The sequence below is a fragment of the Ranitomeya imitator genome, chromosome 3 (genome assembly GCF_032444005.1).
Source record: "Ranitomeya imitator isolate aRanImi1 chromosome 3, aRanImi1.pri, whole genome shotgun sequence".
Classification (NCBI taxonomy): Eukaryota; Metazoa; Chordata; class Amphibia; order Anura; family Dendrobatidae; genus Ranitomeya; species Ranitomeya imitator.
This window is the reverse complement of record NC_091284.1, coordinates 724,575,948-724,587,135: the sequence shown is the minus strand read 5'-3', so window position 1 is coordinate 724,587,135 and position 11,188 is coordinate 724,575,948. Positions and strand designations below refer to the sequence as shown.

The window sequence follows — 11,188 nt, the reverse complement described above, 5'->3', positions numbered from 1 at the left end:
AATCTGATGGGCACCATGCACATCTGGATTGGGGGACGAGGGTGCCATGCATACCTGGTTTGGGGACAAAAATTTTTTTTTATATATATTACAGTGCAGACCAAAAGTTTGGACACACCTCATTTAAAGTATTTTCATGAAAATGCGTTTGTGCTGCATGTATACCAACTCAAACCAAGCTCAATTTTTGTGTTTTTTCCTTGGAATTGACTGGTGTAGCATCCTTGAAATCTGCAGCAGAAATATTCTACCTTCAGAAAATGAAAAATATTCTCCAAGTTTGATAAAAAACAAAAAGTGAGACTTTACTCCGATTCCTGACATACTCCACCATATATTGTCACACAGGTTCTCAATGTGGCACCATGCGTCAGCAGACAGAGCCCACAGATCTGACAAACAGACACTTCATGTGCGGCCATAGCGTTTCTCCACCTTACTGCAGACATGACACCTAACACTACAATGATGCAAATGGTACATTTCTATGCACCGCTTCGAAAACAGCCATTCCCAGTACTGCACGATGAAAAAGAATAAAAAGGGACTATAAGAAAACAACTCCATATTCAGACTGTGCAGATTACGTAGTGTAAAGTCCATCAACTCTCCCTCTTCCCATTAGGAGTGGATGAAAACTGCAGATTACAGTCCTGAATTCTCTGCAAGGTGTCATAGAAGACAAATTAAAAGTGACACAGAAGAATTTTTTTTTTTTGTTAAATTTATTTATTTCCCAGACTTCAACAGCAGGTCGTGCGTCAGGGGAACCACCCCCCAAAACAGAGCCATCGGCCACTGGTAGATATACAGGAACCTGAAGAACAGGAGATACTTCACATGGCAAACAGGATGAGGAAAGCAACCATGAGACAGAACAGCCCCATAGCTTCAGACAGGGCAAAGCCCAAGATGGCGTAGGAGAACAGCTGCTGCTTAAGAGATGGGTTCCTATGGATGAGGGAGAAGAAAAATTGATTTTTTTAAAAAGCAAGTTACAAAACAAATCTCACAGAAAGTTAAGAAATCTGATTTTGATTTATTAAAAAAAAAAAAAAATAAGGAGTAGTCACCTACTAGATAACCCCCCTTTGATTCAAAATCCCAATTTGGGTAAAACCAGTGTGTACTCACTTCCTTTAGTGGTGTCGTTCCATGGTCGCTCATTGGCTGCGGCCGTCACGTGACAGTCATGTCACGCTATGGGAACAGCAGCACCAACATTGCTGGAATGGCGCCGATACAGGAGGTAAGTAAATACAGTTTTTATTTTAATTGGGGTCATGAATCAATTAGGCTGGGATTATCCAGTAGTGGGAAACCCTTTTTAGAGCCTAGAGATGGATTTATTAACATTGGAAAGTACCAGGAAGCCACAGAAAAATATAGTTCAATGTCACCAAACAGGGATTTTACACAACAATAAAGTCAGCAGCAGATTCTTGACACCAACCTATAGAAAGTGACTGAAATTTGCAAAGAAAAGATTTTGTGGATCTTTTAGGCCAGGTTCCAAAACATAACTTTACCACATATGACCCCAGCCCAAATGCATTTTAACATTTAGGCCTGGATTACTCAAAGCCATTACTCCAAAAATCTAGCATAAATCGCCTTGAAAGGGGATGGGGGGTTAGTAATGGAAATTTTGCGAGTTTGTGTTTCATGCTAATTTGAGCTTTGCCAAAATGAGGCAGGATGGGGGTAAGACATTGCAGCTACTCCAACTCAACATGAGCTGTGGCGTTCCTTAGACCCTGACTGGAGTACGATATAGATTTGTGGCGAGATGCGTGCCACTGTACAGCTGGAAGAAATTCACCAACAGGTATTGTTTTCATGAGTCTTGATGAAAACCAGAGGCCTTTATCTAGTCAGACATTACAAAGCCGGCTATAGTGTGAGGTTAGTGAACAGGTGATGCTGAACATGCTACATACAATTTACATTCCTAGTAGTTTTCTTACTTTGCATTCATGCACAATGGAAATGTTAAAATAATGGGCTAAAAAATAAATAAATACAAAAAAGTTAGCCAGCCGAGGGTCATAGTAACATAGTTAGTAAGGCCGAAAAAAGACATTTGTCCATCCAGTTCAGCCTATATTCCATCATAATAAATCCCCAGGTCCTGCTAGCCTAGTAAAGCAAAGGGGGTTTTAAATATCCTAGTTGTCAAAGCATCAACCTTTAGATACAAGGCAGAAGATGTCTCACTTCATGGTTCTACCCATTACGCCAAGATGACTTATGCAAGCGAGACACTAGTAGGACTCCGGCTTATAAGCCTGACATTAAAGGGAACCAGTCAGATTCATGCTGTCCGAATGTCAGGCAGCATAATTCACAGCTGCGTTTCTCTAAAGCACCAGGGATGGTAGCTGGAGCCGAGGCAATACCAGTCCAGCTCTGCTAGAGGAGGCAATAGGTCTCTTCCACAGCATGAGACCTGACTATCAGTCACATGCTGGAACACAGAAGTCGGCCGGCTACGGCGCCAGACTACCGTAGTCTCATGTCCAGCTGGATGCCGTCACGAGCAAGGCCAATTCATCCTGCTCGTGGTTTGGGCAGCATGAAATCAGACGACAGATTCCTTTAAAAAGGGACTGTCCACACAGAATGACTGCTCAAACTTCTGATGAGATTCATAAAACAAGTAAACATTGAAAGTGTTAATCCCTTTAGGCTTCAGATTCAGTTAGTCTTAGCCAGTATTCTTGAGTAAAACTCCATGAAACGTCAACGTTTTGCAGAAGCCCACCCATCAAATTCATACTTTGTGCCACAAAGGTGGAATAAACTGTGCCAAAGATGTAAGCCAGCCCATGACTAGCGCAACATTTCTCGAGGTGGCGCACACCAGTTGTAAGATCTGCCACATTCATCAAAGACCTGATAATGAATTTGGAGCATCTTCCTCCAGCGCTATGGAGTCAGTCTAAATAAGGCCCAATAGGTATTCCCATCGTTCGAGGCCTTCAGACAGCTACGTTTGGTTGTGTACTGCCTTAGAGACAAGAATAACCAATCAGTTTGCTGGACGCAAATCTGAGAAGAAAACCTGCAGTTTCTGAAACTGGAAACATGATTCAACATATGACAGAAGAATGAAGTTTTACTACTACTGTGATGCATTTAGTGGGAGGATATGGTAAAGATAATCTAAAAATAAATGGCCTAAAATTCCTTTACCTGGCATATCCAATAATGAGGCTGCCGAACACTGTACCAATACCGGCACCAGAACCAGCTACTCCTACAGTGGCAGCTCCGGCACCAATAAATTTTGCAGCAGTATCAATATCCCGGCACACAGCGCTGCTCTGAACTCCTCGAGCTGGAACCAGAGCCATCTGGGGAAAAACACAATCATGAAAAGAATTGACACAAAACAAAAAGACGCATTGGCAATTCAAACAGAATGGACCTGGCTCATTAGGAGCAATCTCTGTGTATGCATAAATCATATTCACAGACAGGAATGACCTTTTGGCCCGCTTGGAACATACAGCTCTGGCAAAAGTTAAGAGACCGCTGCAAAATGTTCAATTTGTTTGATTTTTCTCTTTATAAGTATATTTTTGAGTAAAATGTAAATTGTTCATTTATTCTATAAACTTCTGACAACATCTCCGAATTTCCAAGCAATACATTTTGTTTGTTTTTTTTTTTTCTGAAAAGGAGAAATGGTCAAAATTACAACAAAAAAAAAAAATCCCAGTGCTTTCAGACCTCAAACAATGCAAAGAAAACAAGTTCATAATCATTTAGGAACAACAATACTAATGTTTTAATGCCGGAAGAGTTCAGAAATCAATACTTTGTGGAATAACCATGATTTTTAATCACAGCTTTCATGCGTCTTGGCATGATTTCCACCAGTCTTTCACACTACTCCTGGCGCAAAAATGTAAGCAGTTCTTCTTTGTTTGATGGCTTGTGACTATCCATCATCCTCTTGGGGTTCAGGTCTCGAGATTGGGCTGCCCATGACAGGGTTTGATGTGGTGGTCTCTTAAAATATACAGCTCTGGCAATATTTATGTATTTATTTTTTTGAAAAGGGGATATCCAGGTCATTGTGAAAAATAAAACAAAATAAAGTACCCAAACAGGTTTCTATTTACCTGCCTGCTGTGCTTGGTGCTATTCTTCACTGGCACAGAGAGGTAGCAACCTGCTCTTACCGACTCAGCAGCCTCTGTTGACGTCACATCGACAGAGCGGAGGTTTATTTTCTGCCCTGTTCACGGGGTGTGACTTCCGAAGTCATTCTGATTGACAGTCTGCTACCCCAGTTTGCCCAATTCCCACTGCCTATCAAAAATGATGTTGGAAGTCTCACCTTCTCAACAGAGCAGAAAAGAATCAGCAGCTCAGTCGACGTGAACTCAGCAGGGGAAATTGACGGCAAGAGCGATCCATTACCACTCTGTACTAGCAAAGAACGACGCCGCACACAACAGGCAGGTAAGGTAGCAAATAATTGCTTGTTAGTGCTTAAGCACTTTTTTTTCCCCACAAAATCCTGGATTTCCCCTTTAACCCCTTCAAGACCCAGCCTATTTTGACCTTAAAGACCTTGCCGTTTTTTGCAATTCTGACCAGTGTCCCTTTATGAGGTAATAACTCAGGAACGCTTCAACGGATCCTAGCGGTTCTGAGATTGTTTTTTCGTGACATATTGGGCTTCATGTTAGTGGTAAATTTAGGTCAATAAATTCTGCGTTTATTTGTGATAAACACGGAAATTTGGCGAAAATTTTGAAAATTTCGCAATTTTCACATTTTGAATTTTTATTCTGTTAAACCAGAGAGATATGTGACACAAAATAGTTAATAAATAACATTTCCCACATGTTTACTTTACATCAGCACAATTTTGGAAACAAAATTTTTTTTTGTTAGGAAGTTATAAGGGTTAAAATTCGACCAGCGATTTGTCATTTTTACAACGAAATTTACAAAACCATTTTTTTTAGGGACCACCTCACATTTGAAGTCAGTTTGAGGGGTCTATATGGCTGAAAATACCCAAAAGTGACACCATTCTAAAAACTGCACCCCTCAAGGTACTCAAAACCACATTCAAGAAGTTTATTAACCCTTCAGGTGCTTCACAGCAGCAGAAGCAACATGGAAGGAAAAAATGAACATTTAACTTTTTAGTCACAAAAATTATCTTTTAGCAACAATTTTTTTATTTTCCCAATGGTAAAAGGAGAAACTGAACCATGAAAGTTGTTGTCCAATTTGTCCTGAGTACGCTGATACCTCATATGTGGGGGTAAACCACTGTTTTGGCGCATGGCAGGGCTTGGAAGGGAAGGAGCGCCATTTGACTTTTTGAATCAAAAATTGGCTCCACTCTTTAGCGGACACCATGTCACGTTTGGAGAGCCCCCGTGTGCCTAAAAATTGGAGCTCCCCCACAAGTGACCCCATTTTGGAAACTAGACGCCCCAAGGAACTTATCTAGATGCATAGTGAGCACTTTGAACCCCCAGGTGCTTCACAAATTGATCCGTAAAAATGAAAAAGTACTTTTTTTTCACAAAAAAATTCTTTTAGCCTCAATTTTTTCATTTTCACGTGGGCAACAGGATAAAATGGATCCTAAAATGAGTTGGGCAATTTCTCCTGAGTACACCAATACCTCACATGTGGAGGTAAACCACTGTTTGGGCACATGGTAAGGCTCGGAAGGGAAGGAGCGCCATTTGACTTTTTGAATGAAAAATTATTTCCATCGTTAGCGGACACCATGTCGCGTTTGGATAGCTCCTGTGTGCCTAAACATTGGCGCTCCCCCACAAGTGACCCCATTTTGGAAACTAGACCCCCCAAGGAACTAATTTAGATGCCTAGTGAGCACTTTAAACCCTCAGGTGCTTCACAAATTGATCTGTAAAAATGAAAAAGTAATTTTTTTTCACAAAAAAATTCTTTTCGCCTCAATTTTTTCATTTTCACATGGGCAGTAGGATAAAATGGATCATAAAATTTGTTGGGCAATTTCTCCCGAGTACGCCGATACCTCATATGTGGGGGTAAACCACTGTTTGGGCACTCGGCAGGGCTCGGAAGAGAAGGCGCGCCATTTGACTTTTTGAATGGAAAATTAGCTCCAATTGTTAGCGGACACCATGTCGCGTTTGGAGAGCCCCTGTGTGCCTAAACATTGGAGCTCCTGCACAAGTGACCCCATTTTGGAAACTAGACCCCCCAAGGAACTTATCTAGATGCATATTGAGCACTTTAAACCCCCAGGTGCTTCACAGAAGTTTATAACGCAGAGCCATGAAAATAAAAAATAATTTTTCTTTCCTCAAAAATGATTTTTTAGCCTGGAATTTCCTATTTTGCCAAGGATAATAGGAGAAATTGGACCGCAAATATTGTTGTCCAGTTTGTCCTGAGTACGCTGATACCCCATATGTGGGGGTAAACCACTGTTTGGGCGCACGGCAGGGCTCGGAAGGGATGGCACGCCATTTGGCTTTTTAAATGGAAAATTAGCTCCAATCATTAGCGGACACCATGTCACGTTTGGAGAGCCCCTGTGTGCCTAAACATTGGAGATCCCCCAGAAATGACACCATTTTAGAAACTAGACCCCCAAAGGAACTAATCTAGATGTGTGGTGAGGACTTTGAACCCCCAAGTGCTTCACAGAAGTTTATAACGCAGAGCCATGAAAATAAAAAAAAAAATTATTTTCTCAAAAATGATCTTTTAGCCTGCAATTTTTTATTTTCCCAAGGGTAACAGGAGAAATTTGACCCCAAAAGTTGTTTTCCAGTTTCTCCTGAGTACGCTGATACCCCATATGTGGGGGTAAATCACTGTTTGGGCACATGCCGGGGCTCGGAAGTGAAGTAGTGACGTTTTGAAATGCAGACTTTGATGGAATGCTCTGTGGGCGTCACGTTGCGTTTGCAGAGCCCCTGATGTGGCTTAACAGTAGAAACCCCCCACAAGTGACCCCATTTTGGAAACTAGACCCCCAAAGGAACTTATCTAGATGTGTGGTGAGCACTTTGAACCCCCAAGTGCTTCATAGAAGTTTATAATGCAGAGCCGTGAAAATAATAAATACGTTTTCTTTCCTCAAAAATAATTATTTAGCCCAGAATTTTTTAATTTTCCCAAGGGTAACAGGAGAAATTTGACCCCAATATTTGTTGTCCAGTTTCTCCTGAGTACGGTGATACCCCATATGTGGGGGTAAACTACTGTTTGGGCACATGCCGGGGCTTGGAATTGAAGTAGTGACGTTTTGAAATGCAGACTTTGATGGAATGCTCTGCGGGCGTCACGTTGCGTTTGCAGAGCCCCTGATGTGCCTAAACAGTAGAAACCCCCCACAAGTGACCCCATTTTGGAAACTAGACCCTGAAAGGAACTTATCTAGATGTGTGATGAGCACTTTGAACCCCCAAGTGCTTCATAGAAGTTTATAATGCAGAGCCGTGAAAATAATAAATACGTTTTCTTTCCTCAAAAATAATTATTTAGCCCAGAATATTTTATTTTCCCAAGGGTTACAGGAGAAATTGGACCCCAAAAGTTGTTGACCAGTTTCTCCTGAGTACGCTGATACCCCATATGTGGGGGTAAACCACTGTTTGGGCACACGTCGGGGCTCAGAAGGGAAGTAGTCACTTTTGAAATGCAGACTTTGATGGAATGGTCTGCGGGTGTCACGTTGCGTTTGCAGAGCCCCTGGTGTGCCTAAACAGTAGAAACCCCCCACAAGTGACCCCATTTTAGAAACTAGACCCCCCAAGGAACTTATCTAGATATGTGGTGAGCACTTTGAACCTCCAAGTGCTTCACAGACGTTTACAACGCAGAGCCGTGAAAATAAAAAATCATTTTTCTTTCCTCAAAAATTATGTTTTAGCAAGCATTTTTTTATTTTCACAAGGGTAACAGGAGAAATTGGACCCCAGTAATTGTTGCGCAGTTTGTCCTGAGTATGCTGGTACCCCATATGTGGGGGTAAACCACTGTTTGGGCACACGTCAGGGCTCGGAAGTGAGGGAGCACCATTTGACTTTTTGAATACGAGATTGGCTGGAATCAATGGTGGCGCCATGTTGCGTTTGGAGACCCCTGATGTGCCTAAACAGTGGTAACCCCTCAATTCTAACTCCAACACTAACCCCAACACACCCCTAACCCTAATCCCAACTGTAGCCATAACCCTAATCACAACCCTAACCCCAACACACCCCTAACCACAACACTAACCCCAACACACCCCTAACCCTAACCACAACCCTAATTCCAACCCTAACCCTAAGGCTATGTGCCCACGTTGCGGATTCGTGTGAGATATTTCCGCACCATTTTTGAAAAATCTGCGGGTAAAAGGCACTGCGTTTTACCTGCGGATTTTCCGCGGATTTCCAGTGTTTTTTGTGCGGATTTCACCTGCGGATTCCTATTGAGGAACAGGTGTAAAACGCTGCGGAATCCGCACAAAGAATTGACATGCTGCGGAAAATACAACGCAGCGTTCCCGCGCGGTATTTTCCGCACCATGGGCACAGCGGATTTGGTTTTTCATATGTTTACATGGTACTGTAAACCTGATGGAACACTGCTGCGAATCCGCAGCCAAACCCGCACCGTGTGCACATAGCCTAATTCTAAAGGTATGTGCACACGCTGCGGAAAACGCTGCGGATCCGCAGCAGTTTCCCATGAGTGTACAGTTCAATGTAAACCTACGGGAAACAAAAATCGCTGTACACATGCTGCGGAAAAACTGCACGGAAACGCAGCGGTTTACATTCCGCAGCATGTCACTTCTTTGTGCGGATTCCGCAGCGGTTTTACAACTGCTCCAATAGAAAATCGCAATTGTAAAACCGCAGTGAAATGCGCAGAAAAAAACGCGGTAAATCCGCCATAAATCCGCAGCGGTTTAGCACTGCGGATTTATCAAATCCGCAGCGGAAAAATCCGCAGAGGACCAGAATACGTGTGCACATTCCTAACCCTAACCCTAACCCTAGCCCTAACCCTAACCCTAACCCTACCCCTAACCCTACCCCTACCCCTAACCCTAACCCTACCCCTAACCCTACCCCTAACCCTAACCCTACCCCTAACCCTAACCCTAACCCTATTCTAACATTAGTGGGAAAAAAAAAATTTCTTTATTTTTTTATTGTCCCTACCTATGGGGGTGACAAAGGGGGGGGGTCATTTATTATTTTTTTTATTTTGATCACTGAGATAGATTATATCTCAGTGATCAAAATGCACTTTGGAACGAATCTGCCGGCCGGCAGATTCGGCGGGCGCACTGCGCATGCGCCCGCCATTTTGGAAGATGGCGGCGCCCGGGAGAAGACGGACGGGACCCCGGCTGGATCGGTAAGTATGATAGGGTGGGGGGGGACCACGGGGGGGGGGATCGGAGCACGGGGGGGGGAATCGGAGCGCGGGAGGGGTGGAACGGAGCGCGGGGGGCGTGGAACGGAGCACGGGGGGGCTGGAACGGAGCACGGGGGGGTGGAACGGAGCACGGGGGGGGGTGGATCGGAGTGCAGGGGGGGTGATTGGAGCACGGGGGGGTGATTGGAGCACGGGGCGAGCGGACACGAGCACGGGGGGGAGCGGAGCACAGGGCGGAGGGGAGCCGGAGCAGTGTACCGGCCAGATCGGGGGGGTGGGGGGGCGATCGGAGGGGTGGGATGGGGGCACACTAGTATTTCCAGCCATGGCCGATGATATTTCAGCATCGGCCATGGCTGGATTGTAATATTTCACCCGTTATAATGGGTGAAATATTACAAATCGCTCTGATTGGCTGTTGAAAGTGAAACTGCCAATCAGAGCGATCGTAGCCACGAGGGGGTGAAGCCACCCCCCCTGGGCTAAACTACCACTCCCCCTGTCCCTGCAGATCGGGTGAAATGGGAGTTAACCCTTTCACCCGGCCTGCAGGGACGCGATCTTTCCATGACGCCGCATAGGCGTCATGGGTCGGAATGGCACCGACTTTCATGACGCCTACGTGGCGTCATGGGTCGGGAAGGGGTTAACGACTTCCGGATTGCCCATGTTCTAAAACATCACTGCATTGGAGCGCAGCTACACGCCATCATGTGGATGCAGAAGCCCCACAGAGAAGGCACAGACAATTTATTACCATCTTTGCCTCTGTGCCAAGCTGAAGGATTTTTTTTTTTTATTATTACATGGTCATGGGAACCTACCCAATTAGGAGGCTGCATTTCCCCTGTAACTGGGGCAAATATACCAGCCTCAGTTAAAAGGGAAATAAGAATATTTGAAATGCCCCTCTAAATGGTCTTATGGCCTCATGTGGCCCACAATGTGTAAAAGTGAGGGGGGAGATGTATAAAACAAAAATATATCTAGATAAATAGCCCAGTCCTGAAATGGTTGAATTGCATATAAAATGTTTTGTTTTTGTTTTTTTGTTTTTTTTTTTAGCACCAATATGGTTTGTTTACTTTTCGTTAAAAAAAAAAAAAAAACAACAACAATGTGCACAATGCAGTATTACCTTATCTGAAATGATTACTACATTACATAAAATGTTCAGGCATCCATTAGGGCAGTGGTTCCCAACTCCGATCGTCAAGAGCCACAAACAGGTCATGTTTTCAAGATTTCCTTAGTATTGCACATGTGACGGAATTACTGCCTGTGCAGGTGATGCAATTATCACCTGTGCAATACTAAGGAAATCCTGAAAACATGACCTGTTGGTGGCTCTTGAGAACCGGAGTTGGGGAACACTATATTAGGGCAACCCATTAATACTGGACAGCTCTGGGGGCTCCATTTATAAAACCTGGCAGCTCCAGTGATGCAGTAAGAACAGGAAAAGTGTGCCAACAAGGATAGATGGCAGGACCGTTACTGTCACTGACCATCACCCTACAGCCGGTGACTCCTACACAACGCTGTACAGATGTGCCCGCTGCAGACATGATGCCTCCCACCCAATTATCTAACACTCTGGAATCCTGCAGTTCAGACTCTACAGACGCAAGGTCATATTTAGAGATAGCGGCAGAAATACACATTCTTAATGGAACACGAGAAACTATAAATTTGGTCAGTTTTACTTCAACTATACTAATCTTAACCCTGTTCAAGACATGGAAATTTTTATTGTTTTGTTTCAAGAGCCGTA

General features: G+C 43.8%; 1 protein-coding gene across 3 annotated transcripts in view; it reads right to left on the bottom strand.

Annotated features, from left to right (window-relative positions):
- Positions 1-706: 706 nt before the first annotated feature.
- ATP5MC2 (ATP synthase membrane subunit c locus 2) overlaps positions 707-11,188 on the bottom strand; it is a 48,137-nt gene continuing 37,655 nt past the window's right edge. For all 3 annotated transcript variants that reach the window (XM_069758738.1, XM_069758740.1, XM_069758741.1), the window contains exons 4-5: positions 3,196-3,356; positions 707-951 (exon numbers count right to left, since the gene is read on the bottom strand). In XM_069758738.1, coding sequence (XP_069614839.1) covers positions 837-951; positions 3,196-3,356 — 276 coding nt within the window. In that variant the 3' untranslated portion in view covers positions 707-836. The remainder of the gene's footprint in view (positions 952-3,195; positions 3,357-11,188) is intronic.